Source organism: Vidua macroura, chromosome 9, assembly GCF_024509145.1.
Source record: "Vidua macroura isolate BioBank_ID:100142 chromosome 9, ASM2450914v1, whole genome shotgun sequence".
NCBI lineage: Eukaryota > Metazoa > Chordata > Aves > Passeriformes > Viduidae > Vidua > Vidua macroura.
Genome location: NC_071579.1, coordinates 22,855,909 through 22,879,949, shown reverse-complemented (window position 1 = coordinate 22,879,949; position 24,041 = coordinate 22,855,909). Strand labels below are relative to the sequence as shown.

The window sequence follows — 24,041 nt, the reverse complement described above, 5'->3', positions numbered from 1 at the left end:
AACAAATAAAACTTCAGGTAACTGTAGACCAGGTTGCTGCATCTGCTGGCAGCAGCAGAGGGATCCAGCCATAGGAGAGAAGGTCACAGCTGGGATCTGAGCTGATTTCCACCCAAGGTTTGAAGATAGTCTGTCATGTAAATTAGGTCAGAGCAGACACTGGCCCAGCATGGACCCTATTTCCTATGGGCTTCTTCTAGCCATCTCAAAATCTGTAAAGTAGGGCAAGCAATTAAGACACCAGAGTGACTCCTGAAACATGCTCACTTGCTCTCAGATAGAGCTGGTTCTCAGGCAATGGGGTCACGGGACTGACTGGCTGTGCTACCTGGAATAAATAAGGTGGCCCTAATGAGCAACTATCAGCCCTTTTGACCACTGTTCCCCACCTGCATGACCCAGTTTGTCAGCATTCCTTGCCTAGGGCCCCATGGCAATTGACTGTCTTTACTGGCAGAGTCCCTTGGGGAGGGGAGCTGTTCCCAGTGAGGATGCTACAGGGGCCATGTGCGTTGAAGGGCACGCCACAGGATATCTATTGATCACCCTCATTTATTTTTTCAGAAGCCTGGAGTGAGCCTGATTAATCTGTAGGTGACATTTTCAATGGCCTGCAGTGCTCATTTGAGGCATAAGACAGGCTCAGACATGAACAATACAGAAACAGTGACGATATTTCATAAAACATGGCTCTCTTTGAACTGATTTGGGTGCTGATAGTTGTGCCAGAAAAAAGGCCCTCGGAAAGTGCAGTTGCTGAAGGGAATCTCATTGCTGTCCTGCAGTCTTTGGTGGACAACTTGTGTGGATCTCACAGGGGTCATGGAGGCTGGCAGAAGCCAGGTGTGGCCCTGGCTACTGCAGATAACTCAGCTGGAAAAAGGGGTTTTCCCCAAAGAACTGGGCAGGAGGAAATCCGCCTGCTGTACTGCCTGGGAAACCTGGGAAACAGCACAAGGCTTGGCTGATGAAAAAAGGATATGCACACATCCATGAGCCATTCATCGTTTGTCTAGACCAAGGAATTTTTACTGCAAGATGCAGAGGTCAGCAGAGGAAAGGCCTCTTCTCTTTCATCCTCTTCGAAACACAGGCAGGCTGTGAGCCCTACATTTCAAGCTTTGGGACTGCAGTGTAATTTCAGCCAGTTTCCATCCCTGCTAAGGGAGGGCCAGGGACAGATTGCTCAAGGAACACCACAGTGCAAAGGCCTTCAATTCAGTATCCTGGGCTCCTCGCAAACCATACATCAGTCACCAACGACTTGACAAATCACAGCAACATAGCTAAGCTTAGAAGTAAAATTTCACATTATCCTTGCTTATGTGGGTGGGAAGCTGAGAGATGCCAAATCTAAGAAGGCTTAAAGGAACTCTTACTATTATTAAATGGTTTGCTGTTGGTATTTTTATAGTTCTGACATGATACTTTCATGGTTCAGGCCTCTCAAGTTCAAGGCCGCATACAAACAGAGTAAAGGATAAATCCAGCCTGAAAATCCAGCAACTCAATTGAAGGCAGGAGAACAAGGCAGACTCAGTCAGGCAGCCAGCCTACCTTGCATGGAGCATCAGTCAGTGATCTCTGCATTCTGGTACTTATCTTTGTCAAGTATTTTAAGACATGGAGCCAGAGAAAGGCTTAAGGAATGATTTGAAGAGGAGAGCAAGATGACAGGTAGGATTGCTCCTGCCTGCAGGCAAAGGATGGGTAAGGCGGCCTCTAGAATCCCTCACAGTCCTATTTGCATGAGTCAGTGCTCTGAGTTTGTTCATCACACATATGAGGAGTATCAGGGGTGTGCAAAGGAGCTGCTGGCTTGAAGTGTGGAGGTGTGAGTTAATGTGAGAAGTGGGGAAGGAAGCAATGTATAGCAGGGAATGGCCCCAGCTAGAACACTTGTCATCGCAGCTGAGATTCCTCGCAAGAGTTATGGATGCATCAGTAGGCTAAAGATTAGGTATCACTGCAGGTAAGTTCAGAGAATCACAGAATTGTTAGGGTTGGAAGGGATCCCTGGAGATCATCCAGTCCAATCCCCTTGCCAAGGCAGGGTCACCAGGGCAGGTGACAGAGGAACGCTTCCAGGTGGGTGTTGAATGTCTCCAGAGAGGGACAATCCATGACCTCCCTGGGCAGCCTGTTCCCTATTCCTTGCCGTGCTGTCCGGTGGCAGCGCAGCACCGGCTGCTGTTCCCTGCGCAGTTGGCAGGGATGGGGGCTCAGAACCCTTGCAGAGTGTGACAGCCAGTGAGATCTGACACATCCTGGCTCAGGGTGCCAGCCGCGTGAGTGGGGAGGAGGTGCCACAGCTCAGGGGTGTCAAGCAAAGACCACGCACGGTTCAGACACGGGTTTCGGCTAAGAGACACGAGTGAACACAGAAGCGTGGAGGCATCAGGAGCTGGAGGAGGTGTCCTGGCGACACGGCGGGATGGCCCTTGAGGACACAAGGCGGGTAAGTGGTGGCCCCGGGGCAGACGAGGAGTCGGCTCTGCGGGGAGAGGAAGAGATTCCGCCGGGCACGGGTGGGAATCAGCGCCCGGGGACCCGGCGCGGCGTCGAGGCGCGGCCACGCGGCGGGGCCGGCCGGAGAGAACTACGACCCCCAGCGTGCCCCGCGGGGCGGCGCGAGGCACGCGCCTGCGCGAGGGGGCGCGGCGGGTCGGAAGCCCCGCCCCCGGCGGCGGCGGGCGGCGCTGCGGTTGGGCGGCGGCGCTGCCGCTCAGCGCGGGGTCGGGGGTCAGAGTGCGGGCGGTGAGTGGCGGTGCCGGGCACTCGTGGTGCGGAGTGCGGGGCGCGGGGCCCGGCCGGGCCGGGGCGGCTCCTCCGCGGGGGTGGTGCGGAAGGCGGGCGGCGGCTCGGCCCAGCCCTCCGGGGCCCGGCCGGCGCGGGGGGCCCCGCAGGCCTGGCGGAGACGTGGGGCCGCCGTGGCCCTGGGGCGGGGGGTAAAGGCCCGGCGCGGAGCGGGGCCGCGGCCCGGCCCCCCGCGGCCGTGGGGCTCGAACCGGGGGCGTGGGGCTGCGGGCCGGGCCGGGCCGGGCGGGGCGGAGCGGAGCGGAGCAGGGCGGGGGTGCCGGTGAGGACCGGGGGCGGCCCCGGCCCGAGAGGAGGGCGCGGGGTGGCGGCGCCTCGTCCGCTCGACGCCGGGGTTGCCGGGCCCTCCGCGCCCCGGTGCGGCCCTGAGGGGAGGTCTTGGGGGTGGCTGTGGCAGCAGCCCCCCGGATCCCAGCTGGAGCGGGATCAGTTGCTTTCAGGGCTTGAGGAAGAGAAAACAGCCCGTCTGCCCAGGGGATGGGCACGGGCTGAGCTGGAGGCAGCAGCAGCAAGGATTTTTTTTTTAATGTTTTGGGATGTGGAGGTTCATAGGTGGAGGTAATGAGGGAGTAGGAGGTTTGTTTTGGTGTTGGGTTTTTTTTTAATATATTTTTTACACTGTGAGATTGAACTGTTCACCTGTTTCAGATCTGGAGAGTGAAGTAAACTTGAGGAAGCTTAGGAGTACCGTCTGTTTACTTGTTTCCTCATTGGCAGTAGGAATTTCTTCTCCTTTTCTTTTCTTGCTGCTATACTGTTAGAGGTATTTCTTCCAAACTGAGATGTATGAAGAGGTGTTGTCATTTACTGCTTATGTTCTGTCTTTTACAAGTCCTGTGTCTGGTGGATTTACGTAGTCATTGCTGGCCTGTTTGCTAATAAGTGTGACATTTGTTTTGCTACTTCTTTACTTACCTAGTTTCTTTATTGAGCTTTTGGTTCCAGACATGGTGGATTGGCAGTTGCTATTTAGTCTAAACTCTTGATATTCTTTCAGCTGTGATGCAAGGGGACCAGCAAGTTTTCTAATATGTTAATGCTTGCACTGTGTCTCAGGAAGGATGAGGTATACAGGGTTCCAGAAAGGTACATCTCCAAAGCACTTGTCCCATCAGATGCTGTTAACAGCTGTTTGATGATTTTACCTGATTTCTTTCTAATGGTAACTTGAATCGATTTTGTCCTGTAGTGTCTTTTTGCAACATTGTAGCATCTCATATAGCTTGATATTAAAGTTGGCATCTGAACTTTTATCCAAGAATGAATTATACTGAAATTCAGTAGTATGTTAAAAGTCTAGTTGGTTAGTCCCCACTGTGTAGGCTTGGGAAATTTGATTTCAGATGGTGTTTTTTATTTCAGAAACTTTTGTTTCCATTTTGAAGCACTGAATTCTGCCCTTTGCAACTGAATTTTCACATTAATTTACAATGTGGACTAAATATTTGCTTTGTTTCAAAGAGTGGCCCTGTGGCCCTTTTATGCATTCTTGTTCCTCTCAAACTTTGGGTTGCTCTAACATGAATAGTGTGTGTGGTTTGATTTTTTTTTGTAAAGTTAGCGTGTCTAAACAGATTTGAGTGGTACCAAAATCCAAAAGAAGAAAGTGATTAAAGCCTTTTAAAAAATGCCTATGTCCCTGATGCTAAATAAAGAAGACCTTGGATTGAATAAACACTGATAGGACCTAAAGTTTCTGTTCTACACTTGAGAGATGCGAGATGCTTCAGTTTGGTTTCTTTAGAGGGCCTGATTACAGCTGGTTATGTGCTTATCCTGTTTTGATTCTGTTGACTTTGGTAGGCCTTGATTTTATTTTTTTTTTTTAACCCCCTTAAATTTTGGAAATAGAGTTCTGGAAGATACTTAAATGTGTGAAGTATTTGCATTTCACCCTGTCTCTGTGTCAGTCCTGTGGCCACCTGCAGTGGAGGGCCCAAGGCTGTAGAGTGCAGGTATGGTGACATCCAGGTAAATGGTGCAGGACTGCCCACTGTGCCTGGGCTTACAGGAGAGCACGTAAGGCTGTAAGCAACTGTGCTTTTGCCACAAGTCTGTCTTGGATCTGAAGCAGGTATATTTGCTAGAAATGGTCCTGCTGAGGCACCTGGTGTTTCACTCTAGTAGTGATGAGCTAACACACCAGTATGGTGCCATGGCAAGCAGGGGAATAAGGGAAGAACTGGACGAGTTCAGGCTGTCAAGACATAACCTAGAGCAGAGGTGCTGGCTGTGCTAGGGGCCATTTGGACCATTTCCCTGCCCTAAGAGAAGTGATCTCAGCTGGCCTCAGGCCAGCTGAAAAGTTATGTTCTCCCTAGATGTGTTGTAAAGATACTTCTCTTCCAACCAAAAAAAAAAAAAAATTAAAATTTCCACTCTATTTGTTACAATCATTATTTTTTTTTCTGTGGTTGAATGTTAGGGTCAACATCTTCCTTGGCAGATTTTCTGGGCTGAGACTGGGTTGTGTGGAAACCATGCCCCACTGTAGCTGCTACCCTGCTTGGAGCCTTTGCCAGTGTACCAGGACAGAGCTTTGCCAGGGTACCGGCTTTCTTTTAACACTTTTGGAGCGCATTTGTGAAGATCAAAAGTTACCAGTGTACTGAGCAATGCAAATCTTCTTTTCCCGAATCCAGGCTGAGATTCATTTGGCACTCTCAGGTATTAAGCTTCATTTTTCTGATAATGAAGGTGTGTAGCTGTATAAGTGGTTTGAACAACTGTGGCATTCATGTGTATGAAAATGAAGTAATTATGCGTGCCAGATACCATTAAACAAAGGGCGGCCTGCTATGTCTCCACTAAATTAGGCCAATGTGCAATAGTGGCTTTTACTGACTAGATGTGTAGTAGCTACAAATCTCTAGCTCCTGGCACTGGGAGCTGTGCTGAGCATTGAGAGCACTGAAGTGCCATAAATTTCAAAACTTATCTCAAAGACCAGGGCTGGGAAAGTTTGCATGAAAACTAAGATGTGTTATTTTTTGACAGCGAATGGATTGACCATTGGAACGAGCTGTCTGAAGGTAGAGGGGAACCTCCATTCTTCATGCTGCAATTCAAGGCCAGAAACTTTTCTGAAAGACGTTCAAGCCTTTGGGCTCGACTAAGGAAATGGAAACTTTAGGGCCAGCATTACTTGAGGTTCAGGCAGGATGGTCTGATGGGCTTTGTGAATTCAAGTTTAATGTGTCTGTGTTGCTAGAGCCAAGATAACTTCTCCATTCTCTGCAAAGTGCCATGCCATCCCAGGTGTCTCTGTCCTGGTCTGAGTACATGGTTTGGTGAGTGGCTGAGCTGACCAACAGCCCCAGTGGCTCATCTCATTCCTGCTTCTGCCAGTGTGGGCTCATCCTCTTCTTTAAACTTTGTTACTCATCCAGTCTGGCCCTGAGCGAATTTGTCTCACTAAACTAGCCAGAAACTATCTTGTTTTAATTGTGTTTTATTCTGGCCGTGTTAGTCCTTTTATAGGTTCCTGTGGTTGAATCGGCTCACAGAAGGGCCAGGCAAGCTCTGGAACTGGTGTAACGTAATCAGCAGGAGAGTAAGACTAAGAGGGAAGGACAGGCCTGCCTCCCTTTGGCCTCCCAGAACTGTTGGCTTGGTTATCCTCATTTTGTGTAGTTTCACACTGGTGCATTTTCTTATGGCTCCCAGGCAGAGGCAGAAAACTGGACTAGAGGATTTTTGGTCTGATCCTGTGCAACTGTTCTTTTCCTTAATAGCAAATCTGTTCTTCCTCTTTGGCTTTTGCTGTATGTGTCCCTGTTATTGCTTCTTTGTTTTAATTTTTGTTCTTTCCTTTCTCTACATTTCTTCTAAGTGACCAGTCCTTTGCTGTGTGGAACTACTTCAGACTCCAGCTTAGACCCGTTTGCTCATCTGCAGTTACTCTTGGAGAAGGTTTAAAAATACACAGCAAAGCCTGTCTTAGGAGACCAGTCAAGGAGCTGACGAAAGTGGGTTGCCTAGCAGAGGTGGCCTAATAAAATTGGAGTGGAATTGTACTGTGCATCTTTGGGACGGCTTCTGGGTGGTCTGTTCAGACAAATTCGTGTCCTGCTGGTGTGGAGTCTCATGTGGGTTTCACTGTGTTGTCAAGTGAACTGAGATGTGTTTGTTTCCCAGCTTTGTAGGGTGCCATAGCTCCAGCAAGCGCTTCCCTAAGTAATCAGCGCCTTCGGCCTTGCACATTGTGATCTCACAAGCCATCGCGTCTGTGATGTCACAATGGAAGAGATTCTGGTGCTCTGACATGTGTGGGGCGTGCCTTTGACAAATCAGCCAAGGAACCCAGCGGCAAGAATGAGCTCAAGAAATGGGAGAGACCTTCCTTAACCCAAGAGTGCCCTCCGTCCTTTAGTCAGCCTTTTCCATGTTCACTTATTTCTTCCATAATGACCATACAGAGGGAAACCAGTGCCTGTATAGGGCGAATTACTTTTTTCAGTTGACCTACCAAGATGCATGTTTCTCCCAGATGAGCAGTTGCCCAACTCTCCTCCTGTACCCCTCATTCTTTTCTGTTGTTCCCCTCACTTGTATTGCTTCTAATTTTAGACTGTAAGTTCTTGAGAACAGGGACCTCCTCATCTGTAGTGGGAAGAGCCTGGGTGTGATTGTGGAGTACTGTAAAAACAAAATGATGAATGCCAAGTTGTATCTGAGCTGAGTGATGATGGGGCAGCTTACAGACGTGCCATGACATTATAAATATTCCAAAACACAGGCGTGGTTGTCTAGCAGTGCTGGAGACAAACCCAGCCAAACACGAAGGGAGTGCAGCCATGAAGTGTACTGTTCTCATGTTCAAGTGATGATACTGTGAGGTTAACAAATTAAAGAAAGAAGCAAATCTACCTGTCTAAAATTGTGTTACTTTATTAAACAGTTCTAAAAGCTTTGTCTTTTGTTATTTGTTTTACTTTATGTTGTTTTTTTTTTTTTTTTGCCAGTTTGAGTGGTGAGAGTGGATAAGTTGGTCTTGTTCATAGTCTCTTGTTTCCTGCCTCACAGGCTAGCCAGGTGCTGTCATTTTTGTACTGTAGTTCATCTAATGAAATATTTGGGTTTAGATTAAGGTTGATTAAAAAACACCCTGAGTTATCTCTATTGTTCTTCAGTTATATTTTCACACAAGTGAAATATGGGCTCACATATGACCTCTGAGTATGCATTTGAACAGCTACCAAAATTGAAGTCCTGCATTTTTTTGTTATACTGTGTTCCAGGTGTTGCTAAATGTGTGCAATTTTGTTCTACAGAAAGCATCTCTATTACCCTAACTTTTTTTTCCTCCATAATTCAATAAAATAGAGAAACCTGACTTACATTTTTGATTGGTTTGCGTTGCTCTAGCCTTGAGTTCAGTTGTCTGTTGGAGGCCAGGAGTCACAGTTGCCCCTACCCAGGTTTTGCACAAATAATAAACTGAAGCATTTTACTCCCAGAGCTTGCTTGCTTTTATTATTTAATTTCAGTTTCTCTTATAGATTAGCTTAGTGGGGGTTTTCTTGTTTGTTTGTTTTGTAATATGGTGGAGGGCTGTCTTGTAATAACAAAGTAATTTAATATGTAAGTGAAGGCTCTCATAAAATGTAATTTCTTGGGTCACCCCACCAATGTGAAGTTAGGTGTTGTCCTCCTGCCCCTTCCCTACTCAGCTCATCAAACTGGAAAGTAAAAGGGAATATTTTGGGCTCAAAGGCAAACTGTAATTTTAATTAGATGTAGTTGTAAAAAGTTCCTATTTATCTTATGTACCAGGAGTCAGTAAGCTCAAGTTCTTAGTAGGCTAATTTGTCCTGCCATTGATGAATTTGACTCCTCTGGAGCTTGTGTGGTGCACATCTCTCTCTGGCTTTGGGGCTGCCCTGCAGGGAGGGGACGGCATTTGTGCTGCCCTGCTGGCTCTTGTCACCAGCATTCTTCACGTGGCAGGAGTTCCCTGTCTTGTTCCTTGCCGCTTTGGTTGTCCCTAAGCAACTTTCCCAGCAGGAAGCCTGGCGTGCAACAGGCGCCAGTGCAGATTCTCCACTTCACACTCAGTGGGGCCCCTGGCAAAGCTGATGGCTACAGCTGACACTTGCTTTTCTCTTGGCTTTCCTTCCTTACTGGTGATCAAACTGTTGTGCTTTAGTACCATGTGCTTGGACTGCTAAAGAAGCAAGATCTGTGGTCAGCCTGAACTTGTCTTGGTACCTGCAGCTGATGTCCAGAGAACATTTTTTTCTTAATTTAGTTTTAAAATATAGATGCTGCTTTTAGCCAGTACTGTCATATGGGACACACAGTGTTACACAGCACAGAACACAAACTATGTTCCAGTTGAAACCCACCACATATGGCCATTTCCCATCTTACTGGGTGTAGCAAATGTAAAGTGCTGTCACATTTTCCTAGGTCTGTGTACAATCTGTCAAAATAATTCCTGAGGTCCAACCTCAGTTCATGGTCCCATTACATTTCATACGTATCTGTGTGAGGAATTTGAGCTGTGTGATATGAAATATTAACCTAGTAGGGTTGACTGCCAGATGTGACAGCTTGCACTGTCTGAGATTATAATCTGATCCTGTGTGTATAAGAAATATATATATGGTGTTTTATGTAGGTTTGGAAATGGAATCACTGAACATGTGGATTTATATGGCTAGAGCTGGGTTTTTAATTTTTGAAGCTGCGTTGCTTGCATCGTTTTCTCTTGGAAAAAAGTACAGGATAATTACTAGTGCTTTGCATTGTCATAGCCATTATAAATGCTTTACATGACATCTAATAAAGTGTGTTTGCTCACCAGCTATCTTGTGCTCTAAGGCACTCTGACCTTGCCAAAGAAGATGATGTGAGGTCTTCCCAGGGCACCCAGCACAGTGGCTGGGTAAACATACCGTTAAAACTTCATTTGGCTGAAGGTGCGGAGTTTGCAGTGGGGTTGCCCTTGTTTGTATGCTGCCTGTGTAGGGAAATCCACATGCAATACCCCACTCACACACCTTTGTTCAGAGCACTGCTCCCTCTGCTACAGGAGAGTGAGGAGGAAGGCTGCTTTTAGGATGGGAAGCCTGATCCTGCTGCTAGATGTGGACCACTGCAGAAGCTGTTAGAGTAAACAGGCACTGGATATTGGCTGTTAATTTCCTCCACGGATGTCACGTGGTACTTTTGTGACCCTGACCTGCCATGCCAGGGTCTGGCATGGTGCTGCGTGGGGACATGCCTGAATCCTGCCAAGGCGGCTGGTTTACTTTTGCCCTGGACTCAGTGGCTTGGAAACCTCTGGACCACTGTGTGTAGTGCAACCCAGCCTGAAGATTCATGGGGTCCATGTCAGATACCCTGATCTTGCCAGTTAAGATGCATTAGAGAAGAGATCTTGCTGTGGGTGGGTGGATAATACACGTTTTATTGCTGTGTTTGATATAGGGGTTGAAGCCTGTCTGCCTCCCCCACTCCAACTGTATGTTTTATTTGATGCAGTAGGCTAAAGACCAGGTTTTCCTGCAATTAACTTACAAGCTGCTTTATTCTGAGAGATATTTGTTGTGATGGGCCTTTAGACTCATAGTAGTTAGAAGATTTAAAGCATATATACCTTAAATATCTTTTATCTGGCACATGTTAGAAGAAAATATCAGTAACATCTATTTGGCTGTAATGCGTTTATGAATGACAGCCAAAGCTGTAGATGAAAAGGCAATAGGTAGAACTGAGCCCATTTAAGATAAATGCTACGTTGGGTTCTTCATTTTTGGTTTTGCAACTTGACTTTTCAGTTTTTGAGGTACCTGCTGTCTGGCGCAATGCTTTGATGAAGCAAACAGCTTCAAAACATGAAAGCCTTGAGGCAGGGGCAATGCATATATGCCATGGAATTGGCAGTGTGGGGACTGGCTTGGTCTTAAACATTTCAACTTCTTTGATTTTTGCCTTTCACTCAAAAGCTTGGAAAGGGAAGGTTACCAAATGCATGTTTACTCAAAGCACACAACCTGCTTAGCTGCAATTATCTCCTAATCTGGTCCTTCCGAGTTTCTCTGGTCTCGCAGGTAAATACAGATTTAGCCGTTATTCAAGGCATATTATTTACCTCATTAAGTGTGTGTTTTGGCACGTGCATTATTTACCTGATGGACTAACGGATGGGAAAGAGCAAATGCTGTCTTTTGTGCAAACAGTGACTTTGTTCATGAGCAGCAAGTCCCGTTTTGCTGTGGCCACTTTGTCTCATGTTGGGTGCTTCCATCCCTTCATGGCAGAGCAAAAAGTCAGCACAGGTGTGGGGGGGCAATGCTCATAAAAGGGCAGGTGGGTGGCATGTCAAGTGATGGAGTTCTTCCATGAGCAGTGGGACCAGCTGTGGGGATAGATTTAAATATCTTATGTAGCATTATGTGTATGTATATATATATATATATATGCATACACAATTAGAGGAGGTACTCCTATCCTTGTTCAGGAGGACTGAGTTGGTGCTATTTGCTTGTTTAGCTATCAGTCCCTGTACCCACCCATGTAACACCGTGAACTGGTCTTGAATTCTCAGCCCTGATGCTGACACATCCTGCATAGTGACAATCCTGGCAGCTTTTTCCTGCAAAGTTTTAGAAGAAAAGTAGCAGGAGGCGAAATCCAGGTAGTCTCCACACGGATAATGCAATTTATTTAATAGTGTTTGTTAGATGAAAGTATCAGAAGGTGATGGCTGAATGAGATATTTCTTTGGGAGGAAGACTAGCCTATAGAGTCCTGCTTGCATTTTACACTTCTTGCAGTCCCTGCATGTGATTAGTTGAACTGATAGCCTCCTCTGAGAGAAATACCTGAAATCAGAAGTGGAGTGTAGCACTAAAATCACATAGCTGAGAAACCTTGTATACAGAGCAAATGAGAACTTTCCTGGGGAGGAGTCTTCCAGTCACCAGCCACCTGGATTTGTAATGGAAGTGCCATGTTTTGATGCAACTGGCAGATGTTTCAGGGTCAAGCTATTTGGATAAGTTGTAGTGTTGGTATGTGCATTGCTGTGTTTAATTTTTACCATGTATCAGAAACTGCATTGTATATGAACAGATAAAAGGCCTCAGAAATTTCAACAGGGCTTAGCTTGGATATTCTGTGTTTTAGTTGGTTTGTGTTGGTTTTTTGTTCTGCTATAATGAGGTTAAGCAGTGGGGTGTCATCTGGTGCCTGGAGCCATGACTGTTGTTTATCTCATAGTTCTTAATTTAGAGTCGTTTGCAGAGGTTAATTTTCAGTTGCCTGTGATTCTGGACACCTTAAGCTCAATCCAAATGTCATCTGTTGTGCTTAGAGCAGGTTACTGTGTTATTTCAGGTTTGTGATGCTGGAACCTCTACTGGGAAGCACAAAGGGAATCCCTGTCAGAGGAGGATAGTGAACAGATACCAATAAAGATAAGATGTGTGTGTGCATGAGTAACATGAGTCTCTCTTCAGTTTCAGATGCCTCTGGATGTTCAATGATAGCACTTCTCCATACTGGAGCAGCAAAGTTTCCCCCAAACTTACTTTCAAGGTCAAGACAAGCTGTGTCCCCCCTCTTCCCATCTGGTGTTCTCGAAGGGTTCCACTCCATCCTAAGCAGGAAACTGGCGTCCCACGGCTTTGGAGCTTCCATGGCAGCAATGTCATCCTTCCCTCCACAGAGATATCACTACTTCTTAGTGCTGGATTTTGAGGCTACATGTGATAAACCGCAGATTCATCCTCAGGTAAATAGTTAATCCTGTTAATTATTGCCTTGCAAGTTGCTGCTGCTCTTCTGAGAGGTAAAAGGAAAAAACACAGTGCTGGCTCACTAACTTTTTCTGGTTTATCCCACCTCCTTTCTATTGCTGGTTCTCCAGGGCTCTTGCCAGTCACCTGCTGTCTCAGGAGCAATGCCAGGACTGTTTGGTGGGAATGAATAAAGGAGTCTGATTTCCATCAAGGAAGTGACAGTTCATGTGTTATTGAAAACAACTTTAAGTCATGAATACTTGTAATTTGTCTGAACTGGGAAGGGTCTAGAAATTTTTGGCTGGAAACTTGCATTAATAGATGGCAGCCATGTTTGATTCTGCAAGGAAAAATTCTACTGTTGGTAGCAAACAGCTTTAGGAAAAGAATATTTTGAATGATGGGAATATATGCAACATAATGGTATTTTTAAGTAGAGAAGAAATTGTAGATAATTTCAGCAAGATCAGATATCTTGCCTGGGTTTTAACTCTGGAGTGTAATGAGAGGAAGAGTTCAGCTTCAGAGAGATCTTCCAGTGCTCTACCGCTTGAGACATACAGAGATCCAGATGAAGTACAGAACTTTTCTGCAAACAGTTCTTCCACAGTACTGTAGAGCAGATTAGTAAAAATATTCACAGTTGTCATCAGGATGGGCCTAGGTTTTTAACTGGAAAACAGTACTAAAAAGAAAAAAAACCCTGATATTAGGTTGGTTGCGAACAAACAGAATTTCTGGGTCAAAAGTGGACTCAACCTCCTCTGCCAAGTAATTGGTCTGGATGTGTTGGTAATACCTGCATTGGGTCACAACAACTTCCTTTTGCTTTGTTTCAACTATATGAAAGGCTTAAGCAGTTTTCAGCATGGTGTCTCATTACTGAAGTGACTCAATGCAGCATTTCCCAGTGCCGCTGTGGTATCCCTTGCACTTGTCCTAACAAAGGGTTGCTGCAAGTTGGGATCAAACTTCCCCAGTAGTGCCTTGGTGGGGTGCTGCCTTTTCTTCCTGTTTCTTGAAGAATGGATAGCAAATTCCCTGCTCTTTTGCTGGCTCTTTGTGGGAGGCTGTTGTGGCTCTGCATCCAGTTCTACTAGCAGGCTCTTAACCGCTCCCCAAGTGAGATATCAGGCTATTTCCTGCATGCTCCGCCTCGGGTGCACAGACCTGTCAAAGCTGTAAATTGGATCTACCTTGTCCCTTTGGATATGGGCTTGGTCTGTGCACATTTTGATGCAAAACCATGATGCATGTGGAGCTAGTTTACAGCTGGCAGTAAAAAGGAGCATGAGTGGAATATGATTACTACTGTTTTAAGGAGCTTTGTCCCCAAGTCCTTGCCAGGGAAAGTAATGGTCTGGGCCAATGCAGATCTGCTATATATTTTGTTGGTGAGATAGCACCTTTAAGGTGGAGATGTTCTTCAGTGTTGTTTTTCCAGTCTGCTGTGTTCAGTGCCTGTCTGCATCATATAATGTCTTGAAAGGGCTGTCAGTCCCTCACATCCCCTCACCAACAAATTAGTTTGACAAATAAAGAAATTACTTTTGCTACATGGGTCTCAGTGTAGCTGTAAAGGCTGAAGATGCCTGCCAAAATCTGGAAACTTTATAAAATGAGACTTCAGTTGATGCCCTTACTTACCTCTTATGTCTTTGCTGACCAGCATGGCTTTTGTCCTCTTCACTGCTAGGCTGTATGTCATGATGAGCAAACTGTGCCATGCATTTCAGTGATGTTTTCTGCAAAGTTTTAGTGACAAGCTCTTTCTCTGCAGGATTGATAGACAGGTTTTGGAGGTTTGGTCTGAGGTCAGAGCTAGGAGCTAGAAATGGTCACGTGCTGATCTTCACTGTGATACTGATAATTTTTTTGCTTTTCTTTTAATACCTGCCTAGATACAATGAAATTCAAGTGCAGTGGGATTTGATGAGAAGGCAGCGTATACAGAGCTAAGCTAAGCTGTGATCCACGTTACTTTAAGTGGATAGGCATAGCTGTAAGTTTAGCCAGTTCAGCCTAAAAATCTTGCAAGAGTTCACTTGCCACCATACAGCACATTTCATGTTTCTCACTCACTGTTCTTCAAAATATTCTGGCTTCTTACAACAAACTACTGAAAGAGCTATCTTTTTATGTACACTAAGATATGTGACTGCCACATCTGCTCCCCCCTCCCGTTGTATTTACTCGTGCTCCTCTGTAACTGGCAGCCTTGCTGGCTTTATCCCTGGGGAAGTCCTTCATGCTTATTCGTGAGCCTTGAAGACTCCTTCATTTCCATTCCCTTTCCCGTTGCCCGATCTCTCTCTGAGGTCTCGTGGTATGGCCTCTGTAATGGGGATCAAGGAGGGTCAAGGACAGTGGTATTCCCCTGGGAAGCCATCTGCATCGTGGCTCCGGTGGCCGAGACTGCTGGCTGAGTGCCTTGTGGCCGCTGCCCTGTGCTTTACCACTCACTCCTGTGTCAGGCATTGAGGGTCCTTCATGTTCCCTGCCCTATACCCACAAAGGAATGGGAACATCCTTGCAGCCCTGACTTCTGACTGCTTTCAGAAGATATGACCCTCCATCAGAGTGCTTGTTTATATACGCATAGAAACCGCTTAGCTTTATTGGTTTTCTGGATGTATGCATGAATAATGGGACCATCCCAGAGAGAAAATAAGGTGTGGGGGGTTTTAACTGCACAGTCTGTGTCATGTAGTGTTTTAGCCAGCCAAAGGTCATTAGAGGTTGGCAGTAAGAGATGTTTATGGCTGGCCTCTTGCATCTCTTTAAAGCTTACCTTGTGCCTTTGGAATGTGATCCGAAGCCCAGTGGGGTCAGCTGGGAGCTGTCATTCTGCGGAGGTCGGTGGACCCTGAACGGTGGTGGTGTATTTCATTTTTCAGCTCTCAGTTTTTTCTTTTACTGTCTGGTAAGAGTTTATAAGTACCTGCTTTTATACATTGTCAGCCCATAGAGCTGGATGCATATGGAGCTTTAGCGTCATTAATAAGTGGGAGTCTTGCTCTTTTGTCCCTTTGTCCTTGTAGACACCAATGTTTATGATGGTCAGTGCTTTCAATGTCTGTGTTAAGCAGCTCCACAGACTCAGATCTGTGGCTGCCTTTATTAATGCAGTAAGAAGGTGTGCCTCTTTCAGTCAGCAAGCCAAGAATCTTGCCTTCAACTTCAGCCGAGTGGATGAAAATAAATGATTTGTTTCAAATATAAGAAGTCTGAAGGTAGAAATCAGATCGGTTCAAAGCTGAATTTGAAATTAGCCTTCTATATATGATGTTAATCTCTAATCTATTAAAGCCACTTAAACGAAAATCAAATAAAATTCAAGCTCTGTATGTCTGCTGCCTGGAAGTGTAGAAGAGCATCAGATCTCTGACCTGGTAGAAGGAGCTGGATCTAGGAGTAGCTGAGCTACTAAATGAGCTTTTGGTAATGATAAAGCTGCATTTTTTCATGTCAGTTTTTTCAGGTGTTCATTGTCTCAGATTCACTCAAATTGGTAATCATTTGGGAGGTAGTAATTTGCCTCTTTCAAACTCTCTGTAAAGGGAAAATACTAAATGTTCAGATCTTCTCATTGCTGAAGAAGGTTGTGACTAGAAGCAGAAGAATAGTTTAAGACAATGTTTTCTGTGTCCTCCTAAACAGTACTTTTAAAATGCAAAAATAACTTGATACTTTTTGTTAGTGTATCCTGGATACTTCAACTCTGTTTAGCATGCATTTAGATTGTTATTTTGGGAGAATTTTTAATTATAATTGTTGACAAATGAAACTGGGTATACTAATAAATATAAAACATCACTCACCATTTCAACATAAAACCATAAACACTGACACAGACTAAGCAGATGTTCGGTTACTAATTTATTTTTAGGTGTTCAAACAAATCTGGATGATCATAGTACATATTGTGATGGGCAAAAGTGTATTAACAAATAGGAGCCGGTCTTTCTGTAAGATGACATTACATACAAATGCAGGAGAAGGTTATATCAGATTCAGTCTGTATTTCCTTGAGTGCTGCTGTAAAAGAGTATTACATGTGTTTTCCCTTGACCATCCATCTCACAGTCATCCAGCTCACAGTCATGGGCGGATACAGCTGGAGTGGCTGTGGTGATCTGTACAGCTGCCTGTCCTGCTCTGTCCGTGATCTTGTTACCTCAGCAGGGACAGCTGAGTCGTGGGTCTCTGCTCCTGCGCTGCTGTGATTTATAGACTGACTTTGTAATGGGAATGGATGTTGATTTCCACCAAATTTAAGCCATATCAACAGATGTGCAGTCCCTGCCAAGCTCTCTGCCTAGGGTGACTAGATAGAGGACAGGGAAGCTGCCTTGGGAGCCATAGCTGAAGCTACTTTGTAGGAGGAATATGTTCTTGAAATCTCAAACTTGCTGCAGGAGGAGGCAATGGAGGGATCGCTGGGGAGGGGGCTGCAAGGTACCTTCTGTGTGCTTTCTGCATCATTTTCTGTGGAGACTACATCAAGGCAATCCCAGCTGAAGGCCAGGATGGGAGTGCAGGTGTCTCACACAGTAACAGACATTGTTACAATCCTACCCAGAAGCGGATGAAGGATGCGTGTGCATCTGTGCCTGCCTGTTCTATCTAGACATATCCACATAGCAGCTTTCTTCTTGCGCTGTTTTTTGTGTGGCTGTTAAGCTCAATGCATTAGAAATCACCTGCCAAAATCTTTATTGAGGATGATTATGAGTTGCTGAAAAATAAAGAAATTCAGGTTTGTTTCCCATGGCAACTTTAACTCAGCATAAGTATTACAGTGGAATATTAATCTGCAATTACTGATGTTCATGCATCTTAGGCTTGGGTGTAGTTTTAATTACCTACTTCTCAATTCAGCTTCTTACAATGCTGTTTCTAGAGAAATGTTGTTAAAATGCATGTAACTAAGTGACTTAAAAGTATTTTTTTTCCTTTTTACTACAAGTAAGTAAATATATATATATTTATCATCCCTTTGCTAGTTATGGCTATTATGCCATTGTTCTTACATCAGAATGCTTTAAATTCCTAGAGTGGCAGGAAACAGTTCATATAAGAGCCCTTTTAAATAGATTTTCCTGTTTGCATTGAGTTTTTGAACAAACTTCTTTAGGCCTTGTAGCTTTAGAAGGTTACACTGCACCTGGTGTCTCAGACCTGCCCTCACTTTGCCTTGGAGACCTCCCTCATTCTCCCAGTAAGTGGGAACAACCTTGCTGTGACCCATATCAATCTGACAGGGTGGGTTATGACTTCAGGCAACAGAATTAGCTGTATTTATTTTAAACCTGATGAGCTAGAGCACATGAACAGTTATTGAACCCAAATCTCCTGGAGAGCACAACCATGAGACCACCAGGCAAGACATCTGATGTACGAAAAAAAATCAAAGCAATTTTTTATTTAAAGATATAAATCCAGCATTATTATAGCAACAAGTCTAAAATACCAAGGCACTCGGGTGGCCAATGGCTGCAGTCCTAACCTGACCTAACCTGCTCAGCTTTTGGCTGGTTATTGACAGTCTGATGAGATGACTGCTTTAAAGCAATCAGTCACGTTGCCCTTTCCCTCACAGTGTGCTGACACCCCACATCAGTTATGCATCCCGGCGTGCAATTTCCCACCTGTGCTGTTTGAACACTGTATCCTTAGCTGTGCAAACATTACACATCGTTTAGGTGACAAGTTGCAAAGTTAAGTAGACTTGTTGTTACAGCAGAAAGTAGTTGAGCGGCAGTCACCCTGAAAAGATCCAGGCTAGCTCAGGAATGTGCAAGTCTGCTGGATTGTTTGCCTCTCCATAAAGCCACTGATGAGGGCTATGTGTGCTCCTTGAAATACTCCCATCATGTGCATTTCTGAAGTGAAGGGGATGCGTGTCCCAGGTTTGTATATTTGGTGTGCTTGTCCTGCCATGTGCGTGGCCCCGTGTGGTTGTCGATGATCGGTGTGTGCCTGCTGCTCTTTTGCAGCCTCTGAGGTACGGGAAGTATTTTGCATTGCTCCCAGCATAATGTTTTAAAACTAGGCAGTATTCTTTCATGGCATGGTGCCCAGCTAGTGCTACTTGGGAATGGTGCTTTTCAAGCTGCTGTGGTTCCTGGGAAATAGTCTTTGCTGTGTTAAAGTGGTCTTGTCTTAGCTTTGAACAAAACCTTCCTGATAAAGAAGCAATGCAACTCAGCTCTTTTAGTGAGAAGGACATGTAACATGCCTAATTCTTGTGGGCTTTTTCCCCTTTATGCCAAGCTTGCTTTGCAACCAGCCCTGTGTTGTCTTTGTTGGTCTGTGCACTTGTTAGCTGGCAAAATAATTCTTCATAACATTATTTTAATTCCTCTCTGTCAGGCAAAAATGTGCTGTCATCAGCAGCTAGTTGTGATGTCTGTAAAACCCTGGGTATTCATTTACATGCACTAATGTGCCCTTTCTACCCATCCCAGATGTTTTAGTGTCGTTGGGAACATTGATCATTTGTCCTGCTCAATATCAGGTGAAGAGGTTGGGACTTGAAATGATCTGATAATTCTGCAACAGGGACTGCATGGGCTGTTTGTCTGCCATAGAGAGGAGTGGATGTGAAAAAGGATATAGTGTAGTTGCCATCTTGTAGTGGAAAGGTAATACTTGGAAATGTGTGTGTGTGCTTTTTTTAACTTGGTCTGAGTGCTAAACTTCCCCCAAGTTGTTGTTGGCTGTGTCAGTAGAGTGTTCTGGGTGGTTAAATATATGTCAATAGTGCTTAAAGAAACACATTGAAGTGTTGATGTCTGATGGTCTATATTTCTCATCCCATGTGTGAAAAGAGGGAGATTCTTCCTTATTCTTGATTATTTTCACTAAAGCTAAATAGCTTTAGTGGGTTTTGGCAGGGAGAGATGATGCTGGTGGTGAGAGGTAGGAACCAGCCTGGGAAGAAATGATTACTGAAAGTTTTGTTAAGAATGGCAGGACAAGGGTTGTGAACCTGCTGTCAAGATTTTAGGTGCAATGGCAGGCATGAAAACCTCCCAAGGACCACAGTGGTAAGTTTAGGAGAAAAGTGTCATCTGTGAGACATGGATCCTCCTTTTCTTGGCCCTGTAAGAAGGGACTTGAACTGATGAAGTACTTAACTTTGTATTCCATACTATTTAGAAGAAGAAAAAGATACTGTTTCAAGAGAGTGAATAAGAGAATCAGTGAGTGTGACCAGCTGTGAGTGCAGGCTGGATGGTATTGGGGTTGTGTTTAATGCAGTGATGAGAGGTGTATATAAGATGAGGTCTTTGTTACAAAAATGAGAAAGGCAATGTTCTGGCCTGTGTCTGCTGTGGGTAGGAAGAGCAGACGGGAATTTAAACAACAGCAAGGGAAATTCAGATTAGACATTAGGAAAAACTTTCCAATGATAAGACTAATGAAACAGGAGGATAGAGTGAGTGCCTGGGGAGTATGTGAGTCTCTCTTATTGGAGTCGGTAAAAACAGCCTAGACAAAGTCAGAAATTATTTAGGGGGTGATGATGCTGCCCTCAGGCAGGTGCATGGACTAGATGTCTCTTTTAAAGCTGAAGCTCCTGGAGGCATGTGATTAGATGGGGATTTCAGCTTCTATTAAAGAAAGAGAAATGGTCCCTCACCCTCAGAGTTGTAAGGCAGCACTGGGAAATAAGAGCCACGTTTGATGTCAGTGCAGAACCCAAAATGCAACTCAAACTTTATCTTTGAGGAAATCCAGCCTTTGACATGGGGCTTCAGTGCCTGAATGTTGGGGGTAGGCAGTGTGATTCACCTGAGAGCAGGGGGAAGAAGAAACATTGGATAATCAATGGTCAGGCAGCAGAATTTTTCTTCATATCATCTTATCCCTGTGTTTCATGATCTTCCCATATTCCTTCCAGTTCTCTTGTGTTTTGTTTTTGGTGTGTATTTCCCTTCATGCTTTTCTAGGATATAGTAATACTTTTAAATGGATCAAATTGTTAGCTGTGTGCTTATGTGCATTTTAAGCTAGGTAGTGATGGAAAAAAGAAATTTGGAGGTCAGCTGCTTCCCCAAAGACCTTTTGATAGGTTTAATCAGTACACAGAGTAACTTAGCCAGGACTGAGGCGCTGAGAGGCTCCGCGGTGTTTGTGCAGGCAGACATCCTTTGGAAAACCAGCATAGCCCTGATTCAGGAGAAGTCCTGCTGTTCTGCACTGGAGAGGTGTTGCCTTTATGGTACTTGTTTTGGTTAGTTTAATAAAAATTTAGAAGTGGGGAAAAGACCTATGAGGTCATCTTGGTTACTGCCCCTGAGGGCCAGTGCAAGGCTGCTCACTTGGAAATGGCTTTAGTTAAAATAATAATTAAGGCAGAGGATGGAAACTGGGGAGGCAGATCTGTTAGGCTAGTGCTGTCCTTACTATGTCCCTTTTCGATTTTAATTGCCTTGGAAAAAAAAAGAAAATCACAAGGCTTTAAAAGCTCTGATTCTCTCTGCTCTTCAACGCCCCCACACCCTCTCCCCGATCTTGGAGGCATCAACTCTCATCTGTCAAAGTGTAAATCAGCAATTAAAACACAAACAGCGAAATGCCAAAGATGACCCGAAGCACAAAGCAACTGACAAACAAGTCCGGACAAATCGGCGGATAATTTATAAGCATTGCCCTAAAATCTAATTATTTGGCAATTCGAATTTGCAGCCGGCCAGGGCTGTGCAATAAATTTAACCCGCCATAAATTATTTAGGAGCAGCCCGTGGTGTAAATCAAAAACACGAGTGTTTGTTTAAGAAATAAGCTCCTTGTGCATAAAATGACTTTTTTTTTTTCTTTAAAGAGGAGGGGGGTAAAAACCGTCCCTGAACAAAATGAGCTGGTGCTGAAGCTCTGTCCCTCCACAGACACTCCCTTGCCTTTTCTGCCTTTACTTTTTTGAAGGTGTAAACAGTTCTTTTGGTAAGAAGTTTTATGCTTTTCCTTATCAGACAAAGTCCGTTTCTCTCAACAGCCTCTGCTTGTTTTTATTGCATTTTGAACAGTCAGCTCTGATTTTTATGGGCATCTTTTATTCTTGTGTTTATTAAACTTCTTCACATGGGGGTTAGAGTGAGGGATAATTTATTCTCTGGTAGTTTTTGAACTGAAGAGGCCATACGGTCTTCCTCAAATATATAACTCTGTGTCCTGAAGCGTGCCCTGTCCACTTGGTACATAGGTTTCTGGATTAAAAGGTTTTGAGAGCTGGGAAGCGCTCGCTGGGCACTTTGTTCTTTCTCTATAATGGTAAGCAAAAAGGATAAGCAAAAAGATTCCTCTATGGGAATTAGGATAATTTCAGGTGCTTTCTTCTCTGACCAGAAATTGTTTAGCAAGTATAGTCTTGTGCTTGTTCATTTCTTTTATTAGCAAGAAGATCAAGACAGCTAAATTGGTGCATCCCTGCTCAGGTGTCAAAGGGAAGGGAGTTTTCTGTAGGACAACTGGGTAGGGAAAGGCTGGGTTTATAGCAGTGGTTTCACATGCCATTAAGAATTTTTCAAATCCCTCTTAGAAGAAAGTCCCTAGCCATTCCACAGTTACCCTGCTGTTGCTCAACCCACTGGCTGGGGACAGCTAGGTTGCACAGGAGACTTCTACCTGGAACTTTTTTTTAAACCCTTGATTTTTCAGAAAGACAAAAGTTCTGAGGAAGCTGTCACATAGATTTGCTTGGAGTACCTTGAAATAGTAAATGTCGGAGTGTTATAAAGAGTGGACTTGGTAATGGATCTGTATAAGCCTCTGGCTCTGTAGGTTCCTATTGTTACTGTGTTTGGGGGCACAGCTGAGGGGACGGATAGGGTGCCGATGTTTTTTTCTTTAAGCGTGTTAATATTGATTTTAGAAGCTCTGTGTTCCAACAATATAAATGCAAATGCCTGTAATTGGGAGCCTTGTGCAGAATTTCTCAACAGAAAACATGTTCAACTTCTCTGACAATGAAAGGAAAATAAAAAGCTGCTTATTTATTGGTGTTGGTTTGAATCCTGGTTTTCCTTTCAAGTTACTTTGCAGTGCTAAATAAAATACCTAATTGCAGTGCTCACAAAATTCAAATGAGTACATTTGTTCTTCTGGTAGCTTGCGGCTATTTGCAGCCGCTGGACACCCTCAGCATTATTTTAGCACATCCATAACTCCTGGTTGTGCTATAAGGAAAAGCTGGTGCTGGGGGCAGAGGGAAGGCTTAGAAGCCCCAAATGCTGCTGGCACAAATCACTGCCAAAGTTGGAACATTTACTCGGTGTTGGAGTGGATACATGTGGGGATCTCAAGGTAACACTTACGGATGATCAGGCTCTGATAGAAGAAAAGAAGTATCAGTGAATCTCTGCCCTGAACTCCCTCCTGCTGCTTTCCTGCACCTTTCCTGCCTGGGAAGAAGCAGTGAATGTCCTTGAATGGTGGAGATAGAGCTGAGCATGTTGAGCTCAGTGGGCTGCTGTGAAACATGAGAGAGCACCCGGCTGCCTTCCTGCATCACAGTCTCTTGGGGGGTTGTGTGTATGAGTGTCTAAGTGCTCACCGTTTCATAATAATTACTAATGAAATTCTAGATCTGTAATAACATTTCAGATATCTAAAACAAACCATATGCTTGTTAAAAAAAAAAAAAGAGAGAGAGAAAAGAAGTGGAAACAGATCTACTTTAAGCCATAAATTCTTGGTAATAGAGGCCTCTTTTCTCCCCCCTTTCTGTTTATGTTTGATAGATATTTTTGTTTCTGCAGGAATGTCAACTCTTAATTTCATGATGTATCATGGGCTTAAGAAAATTGAATTTAATAAAGGCAAAAGATGAATGGCACCTTTAAAGGTCCCAACACTTGTCTTTATTAGCAGGACAAACTGCAGGGTCTCCAAACACTGCTTCTCTCCAAATGAAAGTTTAAATGAAAAGTACAGCAGTGTCACAGGTTAAATTTCATTGCAGGACTGGCTAACGTCGTTAGTGAGGAGTGGGGCTGATTTCATGGGGCTGGTATCTGTTGCCTTAGATACCAGTGGAGCAAACACTGCCAGAGACTGGAAAAATCTCTGCTATAGGAAGCATGCAGATAAACAGCCTTTTGGGAAATGTTCTTTACCACTTGCTTCAAAAACTGACCCAACAAGCCCAAGAGAGTGGCTGCACTTTCTCCTGAGATGCTCTAGTTGCCTCTGGGGCTCCACCCTGCTCCTGGCCATGCACTTCCCACAGACCTACAGTAATTCTGGATATTGTTACATTTTCCACATTTTTTAAGTATGGCTTTTTATTTCCTCCGTCTGTCTTAATCTGACCCTCCTGCAAGTGCTTTTTGCCTTTGGATCTGGAAGGCGAGCATGCCTTTGTGTATCAGATCAGCAGCAGGCTGTCTTTCAGTCTCGCTTTGCATCCAGCCAGCTGATGGCCCCTGAGGATGTTTGTGGTTCCTTAGGGCACATCCCAGGATTGCA

The 24,041-nt window shown here is 44.6% G+C and overlaps 1 protein-coding gene across 3 annotated transcripts in view; it reads left to right on the top strand.

Moving 5' to 3' along the window:
- Positions 1-2,673: 2,673 nt before the first annotated feature.
- The window catches only part of ERI3 (ERI1 exoribonuclease family member 3), a 130,056-nt gene continuing 108,688 nt past the window's right edge, over positions 2,674-24,041 (top strand). The window contains exons 1-2 of one of the 3 annotated variants that reach the window (XM_053985603.1): positions 2,674-2,757; positions 12,285-12,559. In XM_053985603.1, the coding sequence (XP_053841578.1) occupies positions 12,308-12,559 (252 nt within the window). In that variant the 5' untranslated portion in view covers positions 2,674-2,757; positions 12,285-12,307. The other 2 variants (XM_053985604.1, XM_053985602.1) reach the window with 2 other exon arrangements.